This window comes from Platalea leucorodia (assembly GCF_965183815.1).
Source record: "Platalea leucorodia genome assembly, chromosome: 18".
Taxonomy (NCBI): domain Eukaryota; kingdom Metazoa; phylum Chordata; class Aves; order Pelecaniformes; family Threskiornithidae; genus Platalea; species Platalea leucorodia.
Window position 1 is genome coordinate 7,457,350 of NC_138840.1, and position 25,930 is coordinate 7,483,279.

Below are 25,930 nucleotides of genomic sequence, written 5' to 3' on the forward strand. Positions count from 1 at the left end.
TATGATGACTGTTGCGGAAAAAGGAGTCTTCTAGACAGTTTCTCCTGGTGTTGCTTTAAGGCTTAGCTCTTAGTAAAGGCTTGCACGTGTTCACAGACATGGAGTTCACGATGCACTGGAGGGACAACCGCGCTCCGGTGAAGCTGTTCTCAAACGTGCAGATGAAAGCCTGACCTCCTGGTCTAGGAGCTCATGCAGGCTTTGAGTTTTCCTTGGGAAAGGAGAGGGGAAGCACAGAAAATTTCTGCTTTCTGTGGGCTAATGAGCCAGTTCTCATGGCATTTTTGTCTTGACTCTTTTCTAAGCATTTGGCAGCCTGAATCCATGTTAATTGGGACATCAGGGTAAAGTTCTCAATTTCTGAAGTGAAAATAAGATGTTAATTCTAAACGGGCAAGCCATGCTGTACTCACTTCATAGCCTAATAAATCAAAGGCTGGAAAAGCTGTGGCTTTCCCACATCCCTCTACAAGTCTTTTGCTGTCACCACGCAACCAAATACTTCCTTAAAGTTGAGCTCCTGCTTCCCTTTGTAGCCTGCTGCTGAGGATCGTCGGGGCAGGTCAGTGTTCGGCTGGAGGTATGCGTAGGACTGGTGTGTCAGGACGCATCGTCCTCGAAGGTGAGTGGTGTCCCTGAAGGCACGGACCCTCAAGGGGACAGAGAAACAGTTAAGAATAAGGAAAACACAACAAAAGCAGTGGGGCTGGTGCTCAGCAATCAGCCACCACCCTTTTTTCAGCAGACAGAGTGACTTGAGCACTGAGTGTCATGATTTTTCAAAGCAAGAGCAGAGGCTGAGATCAAGCACATGGCTAAGACATCTGACAGCCGGGTGGGAGGCTGATTGACAGGTAGAAGCCACATCAACTTGTTAGATGAAAGGCAGTGAGACTGTTCAAAATAACAAGAGAGGCATAAAGTGGTCAGAAGGAAAGCCGTTGGGTGCAGCTTTTGTATGAAAGTGTCTAAAAGTGAATATTAACAATTCAGAGAAATAAAGGCTTGCAGAGTGAAAAAATATTTTGGAAAAGTAGATGAAGCATGTACACTTGCAAATGGCTCGTGTGCTACAGTGGACTCTGGGCCGTGCGGCTGCGCTGCTCGTCTCCGGTGCTCTGGTTGACGGCTGCCCAGAAGCAGTTTGTCACCTCTGGGGTCTGTGATGACCAGTCTGCACAGGAACGGTCCACGGGCTCGCAGCGATGGTGAAGGCTCGCTTCTCCAGCTACGGCTGGTGTCTCACAGCCGTAAGGATGAATGAGGAGGGAATGTGTTCATCTGAGCTGACCAGAGAGACAAGGGCTTTGCTTTCCAGTGCTGTGACTGAAACGAGCTTTTTGGTCCTGATGTCGTACTCACCATAACCAAGATTTCCCTGTTGTGCCCAGCTCCTGTCCCAGCAGGACCGACCGTCAGATCCCACACAGGACATAATGGGATAAAAGTATTTGTTGACTTCTTTTGTCTTAGAACCCCAGTCTTCTCCATCGTGTTCCGAGTATCAAAGCTCTCTTTTGAACGCTGCAGTAATTATGCTTCTAGGCACATGTGTGTCCCGTCCCAGGATCGGATAAACTGGAACTGGTTGCTGAAAGGAAAAGTGGCTTGTACAAAGTTCGTGCAGCAAGATACCACTAACACGGAGGAGAACCCAGGACTTCACGATTTAAAGTTCGATGGTACAAGCGTGTGATGGTCTGTGAGGAGCGTTGAGGGCTGACCAGTCTGTGGCTCCCAAACTAGGGAACTGGTGTTCTAGGAAAAAACAGTGGCCTCACTTCTGCATTTCAGGACAGCTGCTCCTGGCGGAAACGTTTTGCGTCCTTTTGTGCTGTGTTTACCTTGGTCGCTAGCTAGTGGTACAGCTGTTGTGCGAAGGAAACCGTAGAGCTGAGCCTATTTTTCACTGCAAACAAAGAAACAAAAGCAAGATCTGGGGGCTTCACTGTTTTCTGCTTTTTCCTCCACCCCTTCCCCAAATACTAAAAACCCATGATTTAATGCTTAAACACATTATAATTGTTCACAGACCCACTGCTCTCAGAAAAGCCCTCATCTTTAATGAGCAATTTCCAAATGACAAAAGAGCAGGATTAATCAAAGCCTCTAATTATATTTCATGCAGGAAAAAAGGAAGAAAAAAAAAGAAAAAAGCCCTCAGAAGAAGAAGGAAAGAAATATCCAAGTCCTGACAGCTCTGTAGTCTTTACTGGAATTTTCATATGTAAATGGGGTTTTTAACTCTGCAGGGCATAGTGAACAGAGAGAAAAATGTCTTCATTTTGTCTAACTGCTTGTAATCATTTTGCCATAATTGCAGCCATGCTGCACATCTGGAGAGTCAACCAGCTAGCACATGGCACTCTGTATTTCCATGGTGAGAGCAGGCAGCTCTTGGATACAGGCACGATAGGAGCCAAGGAGATAATGTGAACAGATGTAGCACATCTGAAATGTGTTGCATGTTCAATCTGTGTTTATATGCCCTGGTTTGCAAAGTTCCTTTGCAGCCTGTCCCCTGTGCAAGAAAGGAGAGCGAGTGTAGATAGTTAAATCACAGCTTTGCCTCGTTGATTGGATTTTGGGTACCAGTGAATATGTGTGTGAACTGAAGCCTTCCTTCTTCCAGTATACTTGTGCTGGAGCTGAGCATCAGAGAATGGTCTGGAGCAGAATCTGACCTGTATAATTCCCCAGATTCAGCAGCATGAGGGAATGCTGCAGTCTAAACTCTGCAAACGGTAGTAGTCTTTACAATATGCTTAAGTGAGGTTACCAGATAAGAAAAGCCAAAAACCAGGCTGTTGACCAAAATTTGAGAGTAGCTGTATCAGAGCAATAAAGATCTTGGCAATTCTCTCTTGCAGAAAATCCCCGGGAGTCATGCTTCGATCCCGGATCAATTAAGAACGGCACACGAGTGGGTACAGATCTGAAGCTGGGATCTACCATTACCTACTACTGTGACGGAGGGTACGACATTGAAGGGGTCTCCACGCTGACGTGCGTAATGGGAGGGGATGGAAAACCCACGTGGAACAAACCTCGACCTACCTGTACAGGTAAGGCCCAAGGGAAGAGGTGAGTAGAGAACGATCTGCCTATCACCAGACACTCCAGCAGTTTATCCTAATGCGAGTCTTGATGTTGCATTTGCATAGAGCTGCTTGCAAGGGGACAGAGGTGTTTTTTCCTCAGTGTTCCATAATTTTTCATTTTTTTTAACACCCTGAGATCAGGAGGAGCTAATTTATATGAAGTTTCTTGAATCTTCTTTTGAAGGAGAGAGAAAGCTGGACAGAACACATTATCTGCATGGCAAAACCTGGGTCCTAGTGCAGGGCAGGATTCAGGAAGCCACTTAAGCATTTGCTTAACCTGATCCCTGCTAATCAAAGCCCTTAAGCGTGTCCGTTCCTGAGCAGGGTCAGAGTTTACTGAGAAAACAGAAGGCAGTTTTTTCTTAGGGGTTCTGTGGGTTTTTTTGTTTAGTTTTCTGGCTTAATGAGAAAAAGGTTAAGTGATGGGTTTGCAGTCAGACCTTCTTAATCTGAGAAGTGAGTCAAGAGACAGCCGTCAGTCTGTGGTGACTGGGAGAAGGAAATCTGTGACTGGGAAAGGCGCTGGTGGGGAGGATGCCGTTCCCGCTGGAGCCAGGCTCCCGCTGCTGGGAAAGGGTGAAGAGAGCAGGAGCTCATCCTGTCAGGTCCTGAGCTTTAAGGTCGGGTGGAGAGCAGTGCAAATCACACATTAGGCTACACCACCATACGTGTTATCCCTTAGCCTTGCCTGGTCTTGATAATTAAATGCGAAGCAGGCACGAACTCAGGCTAGGATAAGCCTTATTGTTCTTAATAAGAACTTGCAGCGCGAGCTGCGATAGCCGAAGCGTGGAGTCGACGGTGGCTGGGGGCCGCTGACATCGCAGCGCGTTACAGCGCGTGGGCCGGCGCGGGTCTGAAAGCAGCCGGGAAAAGGCTGACGGTTCAAGGCAGGCTTTGGCAGGGGTACGCTCGGTGAGCTCCTCTTTCTCTTACAGCACCCTGTGGCGGTCAGTACACGGGCTCGGATGGCATCGTCCTCTCTCCAAATTACCCCCAGAACTACACCAGCGGACAAGTCTGCTTGTACTTCATCGTTGTGCCGAAGGACTATGGTATCGGGTTTGGATGGTTTTTTGAAAATCCGTCCTACTGTCTGTGCAGCTCTCTTGTTTGGGTTTTTTCTTTGTTTGAACAAAGCAGTAGAATAAGTGCATCTATAAATGGAGATAAGGGAGCCTGGAAAATACTAAGTGGCACTGTTGGATGCTATTTATATTTTGTCGTAGTCAGTAAGGATGGTGGGAATTTTCTGAATTTCAAAATCTCTCAAAAATGAGGGGACCAAAAAAACCAAACCTAATAAAGAACCACCATCTTGTGATTCCCCTTCCAATTCCTGCTCTATATCCAGTCATGCGGAGTTGAAAAATCAGCAAAAAATAATTCATGGTGATTAATGCTCGCAGCAGACTCAGAGGACCTCCGAGAGTACAAAATGTATTTGCCATAAACACATGCTAACTGTGGTGCTAAATAATCTGTCTGAGCAGAGAAGCACAAAAATTGATAGTGTTGTGGATGTGCAGCTATGGTACTTATGACTAATTTTTATTTTTTAAATAACATGTAAATTAAATTTTAAAACTAAATCCGAACAAAAGCCACATCCATTTAAACGGACCGGCGTTCTTTTTGTAGAGTTCAGTGCTGCTTAATTTTGGTCAGAGCTTGAACACAAGAACGATCGATGTTCTAGAAACCTTTGAGGCAGCTAGCTGGATATTAGTACTGGTTAACATATTTTCTTTTTGAAGGGAATGTGAAGTTCTTAAAGAGCACTTGCACTGAGAGGTGCAGACCGTCTGGCAGGTGAAGGTCTCTAAATTCTGTTATTTGATGCTGCTTCTCAGTGCATTGCATCGATCCGGTCTGTCCCTGCGGCCTTTTCAGCTGTTTGTGGTTTCCTTTGCTAAGATAGCAAGGGGGGGCACGAGGCCACCACGGACAGGCATCAGTCACGAGCTCCTTGCCCTGGAATTGCCCTTCTGCCGCTGTGCGCGTAGGTTACAGCCGAGTTCCTGCATCCAACTGGGGAAATGTCTCACTGCTCTCTTACACCTCTTAACCTGTTTTATTATAGCAGATCTTGATATTGTCTTAAGAAACACAATAGCTAGAAGGCTAGACAGTCTTGATCTGCAAGTCTGACTTTTGCCTACAGTCGGATGACAGCTAAATTAGTTTCTCTTCTCCACCTGCTACCTTTCAATAGCTTCATTAAAAACAAGCAGGAAAACCATTAGTAGTGAATGTTATGCGTTTCCCATCTCCTTCACTTCTCAGATTCTGCGTACAGCAGGCATCAGGGTGTGCTATCGTCACTTTTTCAGCGTTCCCAGCATCAAAGCCGTGCTGGAAACCTGAATGTGCAGGAAACAAATGTCGTAGCTTGGTGGATGATGAATTTCACAGCGAGAGAGCTCTCAGCTTGTGAATCTGCAACTGGGCACTTACAACTTGAAAATGCAAAGCTAGGAGAGGAGACAAAGGGGAGGAAAAAATCTTCTAAGTGCAGATTTGGGAGGAAAAAAAAGTTACTATATTCTGAAAAATACAGATAAGTAACTAAAGTCTCTTTGTGCTAGCTAAAAAAATGCTCGGATCCTCTCATTATTATTTCTTCCCTTTTATAAGCTCTGCCTGCTCCTAGGTGCATTTACAATGCATGCAGTAAGACCCAGCGGACTGCACGGCTCCCCCGGTAGCAGTCTCTGTAGGCAGGCTTAGGACTGACTGTTAATAAAATTGCGAGTGTCCTCCCTCCCTAGCAGTGGTCCTCCCTGACCAGAGAGGTTCAATCTAGAAATTAAGTTCTTCAGGACAGGGATTGTTATTTTGTTCAGGTTTCGTACAATGCCTAACCCAACGGGAGCCCGCTTCATGACAGAGGTTCAATACAAATAATAAATAATAATTATCAGTTGGAGAAATTACATACCTTGTGTTCTGTAGGCAGGCAAATGGGATGATTCATAAAAGAATCCCTTTCGGCCTATGAATCAGTGTTAAAGCGTTCTGGCAAGCGAACACGGGGGAGGCTGGTTGCTGCTTCTGTTATGCCTACTTTGTGGATAAATAAAGGGCTCCCATCTTCCAGGGCTGTCAGTCAGGCCCTTTTTATCTTTGCCAAGCTCCTGAAATAAAAGGAGCTGAAATGCCCCGGCTCCGGGCCCTGGCTGTGCGGGGACGGCGGCGCGGCTCGTCCCGCTGCCCGCCCCGACCGGCGCTCCCTCTCTCCGCAGTGGTCTTTGGGCAGTTCGCCTTCTTCCAGACCGCGCTCAACGATGTCGTCGAAGTCCACGATGGCCCCAACCAGCACTCCCGGCTCCTCAGCTCCCTCTCGGGCTCTCATACGGGTAGGGAACGTGTCCCTGTTGCTGCTGGGAAAAGCAAGCTAAAGATACAGCCTGCCATTTAACACCTTGCTCCGTGCAACCCATTTGCGTAGCTAATGCTGTAATCTCTCTCTCTCCTGTTTTATCTCTTTCTCCTTATCTAGGTGAATCATTACCGTTAGCTACCACCAACCAGATTCTCATCAAATTTAGTTCCAAGGGTCAATCTACAGCCAAAGGTTTTCATTTTGTCTACCAAGGTGAGTACCGTTGTGTTCTGGAGATGTCCTCAGGTCGGTCCCGAGATAGCGGTCAAAAATACAGTGATGTCTTGAAGCGTCCTGAACTGCATTTGGTGTCTGCGGGTCCTTGCACGCTTTCTGTCTGAGCAGGAAATATCACAGGAGATGAAGATTATTTTGGTAGCAGTGAACTTGCAGGGCTGTCTGGCTGCTGTGGGTACTTTGTAGTCAGACCTTCCCTTTTCACTCAGCCTCAACCCTCGCGCGTCCCAGGATTAGTATCTGAAGTATCTCATTGAATCATGCCCCGAGTACACAGTGAGTTCTTGAGATTGATACCCAAGCAATTCTTCCCACTGGCGTTTTAGCACATTTTCTCAGTGTAAGCAGCTGAACACTTGTCTAGCAGCTCTGTGAAATCCTTCCTCTCTGCGTGTCATAGGCTTAGGTCTCCTGCTGTCAAACTTTTGCCCCTTGATCCTTTCAGTAACAGCTTGCATTGCATTGGGCGAGTCCCACTTAGAGATTTTAAAGTAGTAAATAGAAAGTGATGCACAGAATAGTGGGGAAACAGAAGGGCTTTCTCACCCACATGCTTTGTATAGTTATCTGTGGTTCAGCCAAGCTTTTACGTGCACATTACTGTAAAGTGGGGACAGACAGCAGAGGCAACCTGTGCCTTCTCCGGGGGCGAAGTGAAGCATGGTTTGGATTTTATAGTATCCAGAGATCTGTTCTCTTGAATTTCTGCCTAATTATTGTAAAACAACTGTAGTTCTGATAGTAATCTTTAAAGATTTCAGCAAAGCAAAGGTTTTGATGAAATCAGTAAAGATTATCTCCTCCCTCCTGCATGCTAATTATGAGCTGCACACTCTTCAGTGATTACTGCATGGAAAGCAAGAGTGAAAGAGCGAGCCAGCCCTGGTTTTCATCTGCCTGGCTCTAACGGCGTTTACTCTCATTTTTACACAAACGAGGGGTTCTCTCTCCCAAAGCCTCCCCCGTCCAGTGATGCACGTGTATGGCAAGTTCCCCCGAGGCGAAGGAGTCGGGCGCCTGAAGCAGCGTGTGGAGGGCAGCCTGAAGTGGGGAGCGGAGCTGCAGGGTCGAGCACACAGGCACGGTTCTTTCCGTGGTTTGGAGAGAGGCCGAGCACACGCCCGCTGGTCACAAGTGGCTGAGCTGGGTTTATCTGAGCAGAGGTACAGATCCATCAGTAGTCTGGCTGTCTTGGATCTGCCCAGAGCAGTGCATCGTCATAAGGGGCTCCTTCCCGCCTCTCCGTTCCCCCCCCCAGACCACTGCCACACTGCAGCTTCTTGCTGGTCATCTTGCGTGATGCCTTTGACAGTGGGTTTGACGTTCATCTCTGAATGAAATTAAAATCAAACAATATAGCTAATGTGCTCATCATCTTCACATTTTCCCCCCTCCCAGCAACTCAGGCATTAAACACTAATAAATCGTAAAGCACCTCAGAGAAAAATATAAATTGATTTCTCCCTCAGCGACAGACATTTCTTTGACTCATTTTTCCCCTCACATATCTGTCCTTTCTTTCTCTGTTGTTTCCAGTATCAAACAGGAATGCAGGCAATTTCAACAGCTGGTGATGCAGCATCACAACTTAAATTCCCCTTTTCTTTCTCTTACCCTTCTCATCATGAAGAAGATTGTTTAAAATTGCTGTCCTTTATAGTAATGAGTGAGCTGAGAAACCTGAAGGGTTTTCCGCTGAGGCTCTGGCATTATATGGCAAACCAGCTTTTGGGAAAGTCATTGCTGAAGGCCTTTGGTTTCCGATTTAGAAATGACCTTTCTGATGTGATAAGTTTTCTGAAGGCAAACAGTCTCATCTTAGCAAGCGTGCGTAGTTCTGTAATGTCCTAGCTGCTTTTATTTCAAGTATCACTTGAACTGACCCAAGCTCGAATGAAATGTTATTTCTTCTCAATGGTCATGTTTTGATTCAGCCACTCTTGGAGTTTAGGTATAATCCGATTCCTGTGTTGTTTTTAATGGATCTTTAATTTGGCACTTAACATTTCCAAAATGTTTGCTCTGACCATTTTTTGTTTTGTTTTGTTTTTGCTTTGCAATCTGCTGGTTTCCCCTGTCCGCAATGGAAGCGGTTCCTCGGACCAGTGCCACCCAGTGCAGCTCGGTCCCGGAGCCTCGCTACGGCCGGCGGCTGGGCAGCGACTTCGCGGTGGGAGCGGTGGTGCGGTTCGAGTGCAGCGCTGGCTACGCGCTGCAGGGCTCCCGGAGCATCGAGTGCCTCACCATGCCCGGGGCGCTGGCTCAGTGGAACGTTTCGGTTCCCACCTGTGTGGGTAGGTATCTTTGCGTTTGGGGGAAGAAAAGGGAAAACAGTTCAGCAGTTTGGGCTAGAAAAATAAATTACGTCCTTTGGGATGGGTTAAAAAAAAAAAGCAACCACCAACAACAAAAAGCCCCAAAACAGCAACGAAACAAAAAAGCCTGTTTTATACCTCTTACGTACAGTAGCCAGGCCTGCCTGTGAACAAGGGCAGTCAACCCCAAATGTCAGGGAAGGGACCTTTTGATCCAATACTCAGTTGTGCGATCTGGGACAGCATCTAGAATAAATTAGATCTGTCTGAAAGCTGCTTTCACCTTCTTTGGAGGAGAGCGGTTCCTAAAGAACCGGTGTTGTGGGCTGATGTACCCAGTGTTCCCCACGCCTCAGGACCCTGCTGCTTGTGTTAGAAGTTATATGAGAGATTTACTGAAAAGAGGATTGTTCATACAAATCTTATCCTTAAATCATGAGCCAATTCTGCTTGCTTTTTTGTCCACGGGCAGATGTTTTAAAGAGAAGGTTTTCGTATAAAGCCAAGCCGTTCCATGCTCAAGCATTACTTTGCTTATTTCAGTGCCGTGTGGTGGGAATTTGACTGAACGCAAAGGAACCATCCTGTCCCCTGGCTTCCCGGAGCCGTACCTGAATAGCCTCAACTGCGTGTGGAAGATAACAGTCCCCGAAGGAGCAGGGATACAGGTACAGTGCAGGCAGCTGGGGCTGCAGCACGAGCCGGAGAGGAGAACGCACGGTACCTGGGGCACTTACAGAGGCCACGTGTTACGAAGTTGCTGCTCCTCACAGGAGAGAGATCGGTTGAATGTGTAATTCTCTGGAATCAGACGTTCATTTACGCTATGACTGCCAAAAGTGGGTAATATTTCAATAGATTTTTGCCTCCTGGAGGCACTCTCCATGGGCAATCAACTGGAGCCACGTGGCTGTTCTGGTGTAACAAAATAATTGTGGTATTTTGGGCATATATCTTTATACTGCTTAATTATGCAATGTTGAAAGCAATGTAAGCTACACCAAGGAAGAGTTGCTTGCTCGGAGTGCCTGCGTGGATTTGTTATGCCAGCAGAGTTGCCGCGGTATGATTATACAATTACAGCTTTGCTGTTCATTGTCTGCAGGTAAATGAGCTCTCTCTTCAGGTCTTTTTGTGGTCCTTATCATTCCTCTGCAGAAATAGTCATGCAGACTAGAGCATGTTGAGAATTAAGCCCGACATCAGAGACCAAACCTGAGATAAAGTTCCCGTTCAGCACATATGTGCCTCGTCCTCACAGAAGGCGTCTCACACTGCGTTGCGCTGTCAGCAGCTGACGCGCAGGAGATGGGTTCTTTAACGGGTTCATTCATTCCCCAGGCCTCATTATCGGAGGGTTGCTTTCTTCTTTACACCACTTCGCGAGGGTTTTGTTCATTAAGTGCTTTTATTTCTCTATCATATATTTCGCTAATAGACTTGTAGGTGGGTTCCTCTCTCTCTGCGGCGCTCAGAGCTGTTGGCACGCAGCAGTTGTGTTTCTCTCAATGGTTTTATTGAAACATCGGCTCTGCCTTGCTGGATTACAGTTCTGCTCTCCCAGAGGAGATTCTTACCTGGTGCCACCATCGTAACTCAAACCGAAACCTGGGCCTGGGGTGGCAGAGCTGGTGGGAGCGGCACCGGGGCCTTCACCGCAAAACGGCACAAGCCTGGAATAATATTTTGTGCCTTCTGCCAGGCTGTTGCTGTGTCCAGTCCAGCAAATTCTGCTCCACTCTTTGTGTTTGAAGCCATTTAAAATAGTGTTTCCAAAACCCTCAGAGCTCACTGCTGATACCTTCCTGGTCATCTGAAATTTTAGCCGTTCTCAAAACCCCCAAATGGCAGGAGGATCCATTTAGCTCAGCAAAACATCTGAACAGTTGAGGCAGTTTGCAAGTTGCTCGGGACTCCTGGGATCAGGAGGTGATAATTCACTTAATTTTTAAAGCGATGTGAATAGATGTCTGTATTCTGCACTGCCGTGTTCTGAATGCAAACCCTCGCTGCCACTTCTCAGCCCGCGGAGCTGTTTTTGCACATGTCTGCTAAGCTTGGAGGAAAGCGAGTATTACAGCGGGCTGTTAAAAGCATGTCTTTATTCATAAGTACTTGTTTCTCACCTCTTTGGTTGTGCAAATGCAGCGCTCTAATCTAAAACTGGAAAATGTAATGCCAAAGTGTTTTAAAGGTTTGGGTTTTGGTTGGTTTTTTTTTTCTCTCCCCCCCCCCCCCCCCTTCCTGCTGCATGTGATCTTGCAAGGGGAACGGATATTTTGGGGTCTGACACAGAATGCGTGCAAACAAAGAAGTGTACGTATCTATCCTGTGGCTGAGCTTTGACGCCGCCGGAGCCGTAAGTTCAGTTTCTAGGTCTAGAGTGGGAAGTTTTTGTTGAAGGGCCGGACCGTGGTCCTTCAGCGTTGACCCCTTCCTCTGGTGCTTGGCGAGAGTCCGTGTGGACCCGCACCAGCGCTGGGGGCTCCAGCTCCGGCTGTGCCGGGGTCGCCACGCCACCGGTGTGCCGAGGGACCCGCCGCCCCTCGGCTCTGCCCTCAGACGCGGGCCAGGCACGGGACGACATCTTCCCTCGGCATCAAACCAGATCGCGTCAGCTCGTGACTTCCACTGGAAGTCTTCTATGGGGGAAGGAGGCACGGCGAAAGGTATCGGCCCCCCTGGAAGTGAAACAGCCACAGCGAAGCCCTGCGCAGGAGCTGTGGGGTTGGGGGCAGCCCAGAGGCAGGGTGATGGCCACAGAGCTGGACCCGCCGTGCTCCCACACAGCGGCTGCGTAACCTGCCCCGCTTCCCCGGTCACCTGCCTTTGTGTGCGAGATGTTCTCAGTTATTAGATACTAATTTAAGCATCAGTTTACCCTCATTTTGTACAACAATTAAAGGTTAAACAACCGTAAATCAGAGGAGGAGGTGAAATTAAAGCTTTCTTGGTAGCGGCGAGTCACTGGCAGGATTTTTATGTAATCAGTGTACGAGCTAGCACTTCTGCCATGAATTATTCATTCCCGTAGCAAACCTTCCTGAGTGAATTAATTTATATACGTGGCAGTAAATAGATGCAGATCCCTTGTGAATCCACATGTCAGACTTGAATTAGGACCTTAAAAATGTTTATTCCGTTAAGTTGGGGGGCGAGGAGGATAAATAATTTAGAAAATGTAAGAGCAAATAAAATGTACGTTCTCAATCCGCATTCTCTTTCAATAATGTAAATCACAATAGGGGTGTAATTATGCAGGCTGAAAGGTATTGACTTGGTCAGTGTGATCAGTAATGGCTCTGCAGGGGTCACTGCAATTTCTGCTAGATGAACTCCACTCATTTTTTGGCAAAAAAAAACTTTGCAGGAACTTTATAGCCTGCTTTATTATTCAGAATAAATCAAGGAGGAAAAAGGTTAAAGTGGCAGAAATAATGGGGTTTGGGGTTTTTTTTATTATTGTTTTTAAATGTGTGTGTGTTTTATTTTATGTTTAGCAGGGCAAAGGCAAGCAAGCTATTTGGAGTGGATGAGTAAATACAGAACAAGAACACTGCAGGAAAAAAGGGAGGGGGGTGGGTGTGCGTGCACGTGCCTGCGCAGATGGGTGCGTGCAGTCGGGATTTGCAGGGCGCTGAAATCTCCCCACAGCGTTCAGTCCGGTGAACGTGTCCTGCTGAGCTCTGTGCTTAAGGGAGTGATTCTGTTGAATTCAACAGGACGACTGCAGATCAGAAGCATTAGGCTCAGTAGGAAATCTTCATCCAAGGAGACCTCAAAGAATGGAGGCTCTGCAGTAAGCAGATGTGTGAAGGCTGGGAGTAAAGGGAAATCTGCCTGCCCGAATTACCGAAGCTCGGCGTTCTCCCCAAACCCACCGGCAGCGGTGCCGAACAACTGCGGCTTCTGCCGCATGCCAAGAAATGAAGCCTTTTGTTTGGGGCCAAGTTGTACAAGTCATTTATGCTCCTGATTTGTCTTTAAGGGTCCTTTTTTAGGTTGTTGGCCTAGAAGTTTAATGTGAGGTACCCAGTGCATGAAAATTTCATCTAGAGCTTACAGATTGGAGCTGGTTTTTTGCCAGATGCTGCTGGCTTTCTCTCAGGTTTGCTGCCTGATCTCTCGGGCTGTTCACCAAACTTCATCTACAGCACAGCTTATTTTTGTTAATGGGACAGTGAATACTTCGAACTGCCAGTATTTAGGAATAAAGGCAGAATCCATTTCAATGGTAATCAAGGAAAACAAATCTGTGCAATTACCTGTCGATCTTTGCTCAAGTGTAAGAGCTGTTTTTCAGTGTAAATGCAGATTTATCAGATCGCATGATGTTCCTCATTTGAGGATTGCATTGATGTTCTGAGTCAAAGGACTTCCTTAAGCCTCCAAACCTTATGGGGCGCGGCAGAGAAAGGTGGGAGATTTGAAAATGCAATTTGAGTGATTTGACCAAAAGCTGAGAAACAAGGCAGTTGCAGAAACTTCATTGGATTAAAAAATCTTGTGGTTTAATGGGGGTTTCCTTGTTTTAGTTTTACCTCTTGGGTTGTTAGTCGTTGCTTTCATTTGAAAGTGTTGCAGAGGTCTTCAGGGATTTCTCAAAACAGAAAAAAAAAGGCTCAGATTCTCAGCTGCTGTAAATCAGCCATGAAATTACCGGAGCTCTCCCTTTGTGGCAGCAGAAGACGGCACCCCCGATACAGAAGTTTGGAGTGTGGAGCTTGCTGGAAAATAGCCGTATAGCCCAAGCAGTGGTAGTCAAAGGCAGGAGGTCTCCAAGATTTGCCAGTGCGTTAGCACAGATAAATAGCAGTGCTGACTTAAAGCCCCAGGGTGTGTTGCTAACGCTATTAGTGGCCCTTTCATTGATATTGTTTTCATTCATTAGCATGATTGCAGGAGTTGTACTGTTACTTTTTTCTTTTCAGATCCAGGTGATCAGTTTTGTTACTGAGCAGAACTGGGATTCCCTGGAAGTGTTCGATGGAGGAGATAACACGGCCACCATGCTGGGAAGTTTCTCTGGTACGTGTTCAGCATCGTGTTCAGGGAAGCCCATCAGTGCATGGGTAATTCCTATTCACGTCAGCTGGACTTCAGCACAGACGTAAAATTAAAGCGTATGCTTAAGTGCTTCAAAAACTCGGAGTAGATTTAAGCACGTGCTTAAAGGGAATCATATGCTTTGTTGAATTGGGAATTTGACTACTGTCTTCCTGCAGAAAATGTTCATAGAGCGCCTTAAACACAGAACCAGTGGGTTAGGTTTGGGCTTTTTTTGCAGAAGCCCACGAGTGCTTCCGCAGCCTGGAAGCGGGAGTTCCCGCAGCGCTGCTGGGTTGCGTGGGGTTAGCTCAGACCGCTGCGCTCAGCAGGTTAACCTAACCTGGCCAGTTTGCACCAAAATGGAGGAATGGCTACAAAACCACTTTTCTTTTGCTTGGCAGCGAGGACTGTGGCTTTTAGCAGAGCAGGGAGTAGCAAGCAGCCCAAGAGCATTGTAAAGCTTTCAAAAAGCAGAGCCACTTGCAAACTGATGGCTCGATTCTTGCTTATTTAATGAACAAATGTGCTCAAAGTGCTTTGAGGTTGGTAAGGAGAAGGGTCATGCGTTAAGACCAGCAGACTGCTCCCAGCGCTGCGTTTGGGGTAGAACTGCCTTGACCTGGTGCTGCAACAGCTCCCAGGGAATGAGGCAGGAGAAGGAATCCGGACCTTACGGGGGACCTGCGCTCCACCCACGCTGTTTCTTATCACCAGTTCCCTTCTCGATGCTTTTAGTCTGTCTGGTCTGTAAGTGGTAAAACTTCAGATGATGAAATTCATCAGTAGACTTTGAAAAGGCCATTGCGGAGAGGCCTTGGGTATTTCTCAATTGGCCTCATTAGAACCCGATCAAAACCAACAGAGCTTGTTAAGTTAAAGGACTTTCTGTTCTCAGCCTCTTCTGCAGCTAGTCTCTGAGGACACGGAGGAGGAAAAAAGAATCCTCTTCAGTATCTTTGTGCACCTCTTGTTTTCCCAGGAACTACAGTGCCTGCGCTGCTGAACAGCACTTCAAACCAGCTCTATCTGCATTTCTATTCGGATATCAGCGTTTCTGCTGCTGGCTTTCACCTGGAATACAAAAGTAAGAGCAATTCAGCCTTGATCTCACCGTTCCTCTGAGCAATGGGGAAATGGCTACGGAGCTGGTGCCTTGTAGAAGTGGAAGCTGCTTAGTGGGGAAGCAGCGGTGAGCTTAAGGCCCATGCTTATCTGGTTCCCTGCTCTCAAGTTGCAGGGAGGGAGTGAACGTTAAATGGAGAATAGATGCAGCAGAGGAGACGTGGGGTCATGGGGTGGCCCGCATCGTGCTGCTGCTGCACTTTGTAGCACCTCTTTGGTCTCTGTGTTGTGGGGCAGGAGGAGTTGTGGAGGCCAAAGTTTTAAAAATACATGGAGAGTTGGCCTGTTCACCACAGTGCTGTCATCTTTGCTCGGGAGGTGCCTAAAATGCTGCTTGCCAGAGGCTGGGAGGGACTGCCTGCTCTTTGCATTCGATCTTGGTCATTGCTGGAAACAGCATGCAGGGCTAGACAGATCTTCTAGAATCATAGAATTGTTTAGGTTGGAAAAGACCTTTAAGATCATCAAGTCCAACCGTTAACCCAGCACCACCAAGCTCACCACTAACCCATGTCCCTAAGCACCACATCTCCCCAGCTTTTAAATCCCTCCAGGGATGGGGACTCCACCCCTGCCCTGGGCAGCCTGGGCCAGGGCCTGACAGCCCTTTCGGTGAAGAAATTTTTCCTAATATCCAACCTAAACCTGCCCTGGCGCAGCTTGAGGCCATCTCCTCTTGTCCTATCGCTTGTTCCTTGGGAGAAGAGGCCGACCGCATACAGTCCGGCAGCAGCACAGACAGCGTACAAGCAAGCGGGTGCAGAATAGCAGCTCTCGGCTCTGGTCAGCACATCTAAATTGAATGTTTAGCTCACAGTCAGGGAAGCGAGCAGGCTCGTCCATTTGCAGAGTACTAAAGATGCGGGCGCGACAGGGCCGGTCTGGTCTTTGTGCAGCTCTCAGGGGACCGGTTAATGCGTGGTGATGGTCTGGCTCTCTTCCTGCGCTGGTAGCAGTGACGGTGAGCTGATGCGAGATGTGCTGGGGCTGCTGTCTCTGTTCACGCAGTCTTCCTTGGGGCAATGCAAACATAATTGTTTCTTGCTGGACGCCGTGTCTGGCAATTGGTTCTGATCACGAATCTTGTGTTTGTCTCTGAAGCCAACCAATGTTCTGTTGATTTTTTCCAAAGCAGCAAATAGATTTGCAAGTGCATTTCATTTCGTAAAATGTCCACAGAAATGGCGTAGCTGTTTGACTGCAGAGACTGTGTGCTTTTAGAGGGCCAATTGGTAGTAAGCTTTCCAGGTTTTACTGAGTTTGCAGATTGAAACCTTGCATATTAATGGATCCAGCAAGATTACGGCAGCCAACAAGATTGGGGAGCGAAGGTGTGCCCCAGATTGCTCTGTGGGAGCTGGAGAAATGGGTGTTGGTTTAGAAATTCTCTTGCTGTGACTCCGTTTCTTCTCCATTTCTGTTTCAATCAATAAGTTCTTTCAGGACCGCGTTACCCCATTGCAACATTCACGTTCAGGTTTTTCATGAGGCTTGGGATTATCAGGCTTGTTTGGTTTCTTTGCTGAGAAAATTAATAGGTGTTGATTTTCAGGGCAGCTGGAAATAATATTTTTGCTTTGCTTGTACAATTGGAATTTCACAGCCCTGAGCCCCAGGTTTTCTCCTTGTTCGGTTAGAGGTGCTGCAAGGAGGTTTTGAGAGATGAGCTAAGACGCCAGAGTTTGTTTCCTCCCCTTCCTCGCTCACTGGATTCCTCAAGCAAAGCTCTTATCTCCACATGCTCGAAAGCCAGAGCAGAGCAAGAACAATTTAGGACTGGGCGAAGCTCAGTGCCCACTGATCTGAATGGGAAGCTATTTAAAGCTGTTTTCTCTCTTGTCTCTCTGAAGGTCAAGCAATACAGCCATGTGTGGGGAGGGACTACATGTTTTCTTGCTGGGAAGCGTGACTCGGGTTTCGGGAGGAGAGTCAGCATCTCCTCTCTCGTTTCTTCTTTTCATCTGCTTTCGGCTCAGCCTGCAGACTGTAGGGTTTAAGCGGAGCGTTAGCCCTTGCAGTGATGCAGAAGGTTATCTTTTAGTGGCAGCTGCCAGCACTGAGAGCGAGGGAGGTGCTGGCAGGCAGCTGAGCCGCGGTGGGTGCGAGGTGACTGCAGACACCGGTCTTCGTTTTATCTCCCTTTGGTGTTGCAGAAGGAAGAGGGGGAGGCGCGTGTGTAAAGGAGAGCACATCACCCGACACGCGACTTCGGGGATCGTTAATTGGGTTTGCAGCAGGATATTCCCAGTTGTAAATGTAGCTCAGGTGGAAATGGGATTGAATGAAATTCTCGTAGGCTGTTCTGCAGGCACCGTCAAGGACCGGCCGTGCTTACTGCTGCTTATATCTCATGGTAAATTCAATCTGTAATTGAAAACAGGAAGAATAGGGTCGGAGAATGAAACCGCGCTGCTTCTGCCCAGAAAGGGACAAATGACATACAACACATACCATATGGCCTCGATATTGCCAGCGAGGGACAGCAGATAGTTCCCTCTTGCATCCTCTCCGGTCTTCCATCAGGTGCTGCCTGGCTGGCGCAGGAGCGTACGCGGAGCAGGAATGCGGAGCCGGGATGGGGAGGGCTCGTGGCGGGTGTTTTGGTTTGTGAGCCATTGAGAATGAGCCGGTTTTTGCTTTGCAGTGGACACGCTGTCGCAGCTGCAGCTCTTCCGTCAAGTCATTGGGGTTCAGCCAGAAACATTTTTAGCCACAAATCACAAAATTATTTGTGACGCCTTCGTGCATTAAAAGAAGTGTGTTCCGGGTGAAGTGAAGGCACTAGATGTGAATGCCTCAGGACCCTGGACGTGCCCTGTAGCAGAGGGGAATACTGCGCGAGCAGGGGTGTCTTTGTGGGGAACCCAAAGGCCGCGGGGCTTTCCCACCCAGTGCCTGGGGCGGAGGGCTGGGATAAAAGGCAGGCGTGCGTTTCCATCCCTTCTGCCTTCGGCGCAGACCCCGTCCCTGTTCCCCGGAGCACTCATCTCTCTTGCCTTCGCAGCCGTCGGTCTGTCCAGCTGCCCGGAGCCCCCCGTTCCTGGGAACGGCCTGAAGATCGGCGAGCGCTATTTAGTGAACGATGTCGTCTCGTTCCAGTGTGAACCAGGCTACGCACTCCAGGTACTGAACGTTTTCCAGCGAAAAGGATGAGAACAAGCACCTGGGACAGAGGGAGGCCCTCCAAACCCCGTGTCTTGTGTTTCTCTCCTCCAGGGCCACTCTCACATTTCCTGCATGCCAGGCACCGTCCGCCGCTGGAATTACCCACCTCCGCTTTGCATTGGTAAGGCTCTTGTTCTTCTGTACCTAGCAGACATTTATAGTACTTTTTTTACAAAAATAAAAGGTAAAAGGTCCGAGTTAGAGAAATGCAGTTTTGTTCTGGAAGTGAGATAGAGCGTGGAAAAATCTTTATTTGTTGCAAGGGGAAATTTCAGCAAAAACATCCCCATCGGCCACCCAGAATGCTTTATTTTGAATGCTTAAAATGTGGCTATAGTATAAAACGTAAAATACGAAAAAGGTTTTTCTCAACAACAATTCATTCATAATGGAAAACCTAAAATTTCTTTATACTGAAAGCAGATTGGGTTTATGGGTTGAGAGTTTTATTTTTATCTTAAGCGAAGATCTTAAGACTGTGGTTTATTTGTATGAAATGCATCATGATATTACTAAAACTGCGGCTTTTACTGGAGCCTGTTTACGTCCCAGGATCTCCGAACGGCACCACTTGGTGCCCTGCTGTCCCTGCTTCGGTGTCCAGCAGGTCCTACGTGACCAGCGAGAGCCAGGTCACCCGTCAGGGCAGCGGTTTGCCCGCGGCCGCCTCTGAGGAGCGGGGCTGAGACTGCCGAGTGTGCCAGGCCTTCGGAGGAAAGGGCCGGGCAGTTGGTTTCCACCGTGGAAGAAGTAAGCCCTAGGAGAAGAGGCACAGAGGTGAAGGGAACTTGCTGGAGTTTTTGGATTATTTTCAAGATTTTGCTTTCAGCAAATCTAGATGTTTAATATTCATATTGCACATTTTACAGCTTTGAGAGAGACATTTATGCATTTAATAGCTTTAGTTAACAGTTATTTCAGGCTCCTGCTGTTCTAGCTTACATCATTTTCCTTTAAAGCAATTATAAGAGCTAACAGTTCTTTTATCTGATGATCTGCAGGCCAGGAATAAATAGAGACACATTTACAGCAGAATGACTGAGCTTAAGGGCTCGTACCCACAGGAGTTGCTCTGAAAGAAATCAGAAGCCCTTCAGCTCAGCGTTAGAGTTGGGGGATCCCAGCATGGAGGAGGATCCCAATATTATCATCTAGTGATGACTAGCCGAGCAACTAGCAAGTTTCAAGTTTTCTTCTTTTAATCAGTGTCGGTCACCCAGTTCAGTAGGATTTTGCCTGGCTGGGCCGTATCTACTAGGCACTATCACAGTGTAAACAGCACCCCGTGCTGACAGTCCTGCGGCTCGTTGGCCTGGGCTACTCACGCGCTGATCATGGCTTCCCTGGCGAAGCATGCTGATTTTCTTTTGGTCTGCTTCATCCAGATGCTTGACTTTTAAATAATTTAGAAGTAGTTCTATTAAAGAGCCATTAAGAGGAAAAAGAAAGAGAAATCTTCTGGGAGAAACCTTGTTAGTAGCAAGTGCACGCGTAATGAGGTACTGGACAAAGGGAATCTGTACCTGCGCTGGCAGAACGTGTTAGGAGTACACCTGGGTGTATCTGGCTGGACGGTATTACTGTAACAAGGCAGAGGTCATCCAGATAAGCATGAAAAGATGCTATCTATGCATAAATTTCATGTGATGCCTTTTGTAAACGTTTTTTCTTGTGCTGTCATCTCTGGATCGCTTCTTGGTAAGGAATTTACTTCAGTCAGTGTGCAAACACGGTGTTCTATATTTATCAGTAATTGCCCAGGGATTGACAAGTGTAGCAGTCAGGGTAGATCAGTTAACCACAAAAAGAAGTAGCGGTAACTGGAGTCAAAACAGGATCAGTCTGTTTCTTCACAGTAATTTCTTTAGGTGGTTAAAAATTCAAGCAAGTGCTGCGTGCATGATGTGCACTGTTACAATGTCTGCGGACAGAGCAGAGCGTCTGTCTCCCCTCTTGCAGCTCAGATCTGTCTCTCCCACTGTGATTGCCAGAACTGGATCTCTGGGTCCAGGCTTTTATCTCCGGAGGGCAGGAGAAAGGCACATGCATTAGTAATGCGGCCGTGCAGTGCCTGGCAAACTTTATGCTCGTTCCATAGCAGGCTTTCCTTTTTCTCTTCTTAGTTTTTAATTTCTTTATTTCCCGCACAGCTGGCCGCCCATGGCCATCATCCCAAGAGACCCACAAGCGATCCTGACCACTAACACTGTTGATTTTACAGCCCAGTGTGGAGGAACAGCAGAAGAGATGGAAGGAGTGCTCCTGAGCCCAGGGTTCCCAGGAAACTATCCAAGCAACCTGGACTGCACCTGGAGGATATTGCTGCCAGTGGGGTTTGGTGAGACAGCTGGGTTCGGTTTGATGCTATCACAAAAGAGATGATAGGAAGATACCGACCCCGTTCAGTCAGTGCGTGGTCAGTGCTGGATGCATCGCTTGCCAAGACGAGTTATAGAAATGCTGTTGTTTGACCTCCCGATCACACTTTCCATTAAAGATGCATTTATATGGTGCTAGGAAATGATAAGTATTTTTTCAAAAGGTGATCACAGGTCACTGTGGAGCGTAACTGGTTGATACGGATTTGTGGGCACGCCTCTGAATCAGCTGTAACATCCTCCCTTAGTGTGCTTGCATACTTCCCTGTCTTGAACTACTCACGTTTGTAATAGCCTTACAGCATCACCGGTTGCATCACCCTTTATGAATGTAACAAGTGACCAAAGCTTGTGTTGGGTTATGTCCTGCCTCAGCTTGAGTTCATGCTGGCATCAGCACATTCAAAATTAGGATCTCCCCAGCCATTAGTAAGAGAGATTTGCACACCTCCAGCTCAGCTCTCCTCCAGGCCAGCCCCATCAGGGTGCCTGATTGCCAGGAGGTGGAAGTATTGCACGCCTGGAAGAAGTGCTGACTCTCCGGTTTCCCGAATTAACTCTCCTCCTCCTGCTGCAGCTGCCGTGTGCTGCTGGGGAGAAGAAACACCTGGCTCAGCCTGGCCGGGCACCGGAGCTGGCTACGCTCCGTTTGGCGAGGGGCGATCCGTGTAGCTCTGTCCTTGCCTTCCTGATTTCTCTGGTGTCAGGCAGAGGGAGAGGCGTGCACAGGAGCTCCAGCAGCACGAAACTACGGGTGTTAATAGTCTGAGCTTGTCTGAGACTAGCAGGACCCATATACCTACAGGCACCCTCCTGTACATTTACCTCCAACACGGTAAATGTACTCCTGCTGATTGACCAGTCTATACTGGGCATCACTGGGTGAGTGGTGCCGATGTGCTGCGGCTTGGGTATAGCTTTAGAGGCAGACTGTTCCTTACTCCTCTCCAGGTGCTCACATCCAGTTCCTAAACTTCTCCACCGAGCCGAACCACGACTTTGTCGAAATCCGCAACGGGCCGTACGACACCAGTAACGTCATCGGGCGGTTCAGCGGCACCGACATCCCAGGCTCCCTCCTGTCGACATCGCACGAAACCACTGTGTACTTCCACAGCGACCACTCACAGAACAAGCCAGGCTTCAAGCTGGAATACCAAGGTAAGGAGACCACCGAGCAAGCAGCACTGGGGCAATCCTGTCCCCCGGTGCTGATGGTGAGGGCAGGGGAGAGAGGGTAGGCATCACAGTTGTTGCTATTCTGTTGAATTAATTCCATGAGGACTTAATCCAAATGAGTGGAAAGGTGTTACATGAAGGCCATGCCTAATCCTAATAACTGCGATCTGTTCACCCAGGCTTATGCCTACGGCAAATAACAAATGTTCCTAGAGTGCTTTGTGACAGTGAAATGCCTTTGAATTAATTCCAGCCAGATTCACTTAGATCTTGGCTCTGTCGACTGTCATGTGCAAAGAGAAGAGTCCTCAGCAGCCATGAGTTTGCTCTGGAATTTTGCAGCAGCTTTTCAGTCTCAGCTGAAGTCCGAATGCATCCCCACCTGATCCTGTCTTTGCCAAACCCTTTGGTCTCCTCTGTCCACCTGTCCTTGGCATACGGGAATGCGAAGGGGCAAAGGATGCCCAGGAGGGCAGATCGCGTACTTCATACTGAGTACAATTAGGATGGGCTTTATTAGGATGGGCTTTGCTGCGCAGCAGCTGGGAGCCGAGCGGTCCAGCTGCTGCCTGGGAGAGGGATCCGAGGAGTGGGAAGGATGGAGCATGTGTCTCCAGCCATGTGCTGTGGCCAAGGACTGACAAAGGGCTGACTCCCCAGAAATAGCAATAAAAGCCGCTTCTCATACTTAATTGAAAACATTAATTTTGTCTTGGCTGTCCTGTTCATGCGCCATATAATTCACGCGCTACTGCACAATTTAGGAAGGAATGTGCTCTGCGAGGCACTCTGGGTAATCTCATGGAAATTGCTATGCAAATTAGCTCTAGCGAGGCTGACCAATAATTTATAATGCCAGGTGGAACATGTTAACCAATTGACTTGCATTCGTCATCAGGGTTGTCCACGTTTTGTTGAAAAACAAGGCAGATTTCCCAATTAGAAGTGAAGCGCGGGGTGACTCTGCGAATACGGGCTGCGGGACCAGGGCGGGCCCCAGTGCTCGCGTCCGAGGCTGCCACAAACCAGCAGCGGGGTTTTCCCTCAGCCTTCGTGCAGGTGTGTGCGCGGTTCATTAAAGTTTATCTCCTTCAATTAAATCGTTGTATGAGGAGGAAATAGCCAAGCGGCATGGTGGGTGTGCTGTTCCTGCTTTTGTGAGAAAATACGAAGTATGAAGCATTCCTCTTTTTTTTTTTCCAGCCTATGAGCTGCAGGAATGCCCTGACCCTGAACCTTTTGCTAATGGTGTTGTAAGAGGAGCCGGTTACAACGTTGGCCAGTCCATCTCTTTTGAGTGCCTGCCTGGCTACCAGCTGATCGGCCACCCCGTCCTGACCTGTCAGCACGGCACCAACAGGAACTGGGACCACCCGTTGCCCAGGTGTGAAGGTATGGCTCTGGGGTCACCCTGAGAGCACCCGGCCGGTGGGGAGAGAAAAGGCTTCAGCTCTCTGTTCTTGGCCTCCTTACGAATCGTTGGTTTGTAATTGGGCTGAAAGTTTCTCTGGAAACAAAAGCGTCGCTGGAGGCAGACTGGGAACGCGCATTTTGAATAAAGCCTCAGCCCCTGAGATGCTGAAGCATGTTCTCAGTGAGTTGATGTTCAACATATTTCAGCCTCGTCAAAGTGAACATTTTGAACAGTTCAAAACCAAGGTGCATCTTTTGAGATAATGTGTTTGAATCTCATGCTATGGGTGAGGACTGCCTCTAGCTGCCAGTCTCACTGCTGATGCCCGTGGGAGCTGCGCTTTCCGAATGAAGCTTTGCAGAATGAAGCAGTCCAGGGTGATTGTAATAATTATTCTTGTCTGCTTTATTTCTTCAACAATGCTCAGCTTCCGTTGATTTAGCATTGGTAAATAAAAACAGTCCCTGGTAAAGGACCCTTGCAGCTCTGGGGGCTCGCAGTGTGGGCAGATTGTGTCCCTGTCGAGTCTCCTTAGGGTGGCAATGATGGCAGCGCCAAAATGATGCAGATGGGCGTTCTGCAGTGACCTTGCAAGGTCTCCTTTCTGAAGGAGGGGACCCTGCAGGCTGAAGGAGTGGATCTATGTTCTAGGCATCAAAGTGCAGATTTACGAATTCTCCTTTCAAACCCCAATAGGGCTGTTTCAGCCTTTCATCCTTTGGGCCAATGGACTGAGTTTTGTGTCGTTTACTTTAGAAGGTTTTCATATGAACCCTGAAGAAGTTCAAGACTGCTTATTGAAGATTTCCCACCGCATTCCCCAGGAGCACTGACCTTTATCCCAGCCTCTTCGCAGCACTTGCTCTGCAAGAACTGTGCACTGGGGAAAGAGAGGGAGAGGTGATATTTTTCCTCTTTTAAGTCCTAAGTCCTTGAACCCCAGAGAACACAAAGCGTGAAGAACCGACTCCTCAGCTGCTGTTTCACTGACCCCAGCAATGCAGCAGAGATGTGTGTTAGCTGAGAAGCTGTCCAGTGCTCAGCTGGGTGCTGCTGGCAAGGTGGGGAGCTGGTGGCAGCAGGATTATGCCCTTATCTACCTCAGGCATCAGCTCTGCCAGCTACAACCATCCACTTCTTCCTTCTTTATTGTGTTTCTAAGTAGCTTTCTTGTTCTGCAGCACTCCTGATAGCACAGAGGGGTGAGGGGTTAGGTACGTTTTGGACCATTTGCTTTTTTTCTCTGTGTGCACATCTGGTGGGCTCCTAGTGCTGTTAAATCCGTGCAGAACTTTCCTTTTCTAGCTGTTTCCTTAAATCGTCCATTTTTGCATAGCAGCAAGCAGCGAGGACTGACTGCCTTAGGCTAACCACCTCACCTTTCCCACGCAGGTCACAGCTGAAAGCCCTTTTAATTAAAAGAGAAGCTGTAATTCTAAAATAAATGCACAGAAGCTGAGGTTTCCAGCACCACTCCAGGGAGTTTTTCCAGTGATCAGCAGGCTGCCTGCTGCTTTGCAGGGCAGAAAGGAACTTGGCCCCCAAGGTTCCTTGGGTGTTTGTTTCAGAAAATGAGTATGTGGAGTTACATAAATATACATGCTTTTCTCAGCTTGACAGACCACGTGAGTAAGCAGAGCAGAAGCAGGCAGGGAATATATGGAGCTTGGCTCTAACCTCACATCTGGAACTCAAGTCAGGGCCAGGGTGGTAGAAGTCTGTGGAGCTACTCCTGTACGAAACAGAGTGAGTGTTCAGCACTGCGCCTGAATCAATAAGTTGTGTTGGGAGGGAGAATGTGTTGGCCTAAGCCAAGGTTTGGGTTAATACAGCTGCGTGGCCTGTAGAGCAGAGCTGGCTCAGGCAGATGACACCGTCTGCGCTTATCCCCGTGCCTTCAGTTGTTGCAGGTTGCCAGTTAACACGCTGCAGATGTTGTCATCGTTTCCATTGAACTTCTGTGCCAGAGAGGTCCAGAAGCTGATGCTTGTACATGGGACTTTCAAACCTAGGGACCTGCTGTGGGCCTCCTGCGTTGCCTTCAGCAGGACGTCATCTTCCTCTTTTTCGCTGCCCAGGCTGTTTCTAATTGCCTCTCTTTAGTTTGGAAGTTCATTTGGACCTGGAAGATACCTAGTGCAATAGAACTGTCGTCTTGATTAATGAATTGGATGCTGCTGTCATACAAATCATCATTTCCCCCCTGCTCAGCTGTACTCTGTGAAAAGCCAGCTGCTCGGTGGCTCTGGTCCAGGCCGTGCTGTAGGAACAAGTGGATAGATTTGCCCACTGGTGTGATCTCGTCAGGAGCTGTATTTTCCATGCATGGGTGCAGACAGCTGGTGGAACCCAAAGACTCTTACTAGGGCATAAGACAGAGTTTATTTGTGCACCTGGCTATCACATCTGTACAAAACACCCTGACAGTCTCCTTTCAGCTCTGAAGCACTTAATAATAAATTTATTGTAATGGAATGAAGTTGAAAATGTTAGATGTGGTTGTGGCAGTTATGAATTATTCCGAGGCAAGCTAGGCCAAGGTTTTGGGGCTGGATCCTCCAGGATTGCTATCTTTTTATCCA

At 48.0% G+C, this 25,930-nt stretch overlaps 1 protein-coding gene across 1 annotated transcript in view; it reads left to right on the plus strand.

Moving 5' to 3' along the window:
• Positions 1-25,930, plus strand: part of CSMD2 (CUB and Sushi multiple domains 2) — a gene marked incomplete at both ends in the record, with an annotated part of 300,879 nt that overhangs the window by 224,757 nt on the left and 50,192 nt on the right. Inside the window, 13 exons of the mRNA XM_082329451.1 lie at positions 2,871-3,065; positions 4,043-4,159; positions 6,350-6,463; positions 6,607-6,702; positions 8,817-9,020; positions 9,585-9,709; positions 13,973-14,069; positions 15,070-15,174; positions 18,217-18,335; positions 18,429-18,498; positions 20,599-20,715; positions 21,707-21,916; positions 23,138-23,326. Of these exons, the coding sequence (XP_082185577.1) occupies positions 2,871-3,065; positions 4,043-4,159; positions 6,350-6,463; positions 6,607-6,702; positions 8,817-9,020; positions 9,585-9,709; positions 13,973-14,069; positions 15,070-15,174; positions 18,217-18,335; positions 18,429-18,498; positions 20,599-20,715; positions 21,707-21,916; positions 23,138-23,326 (1,758 nt within the window). The remainder of the gene's footprint in view (positions 1-2,870; positions 3,066-4,042; positions 4,160-6,349; positions 6,464-6,606; positions 6,703-8,816; positions 9,021-9,584; positions 9,710-13,972; positions 14,070-15,069; positions 15,175-18,216; positions 18,336-18,428; positions 18,499-20,598; positions 20,716-21,706; positions 21,917-23,137; positions 23,327-25,930) is intronic.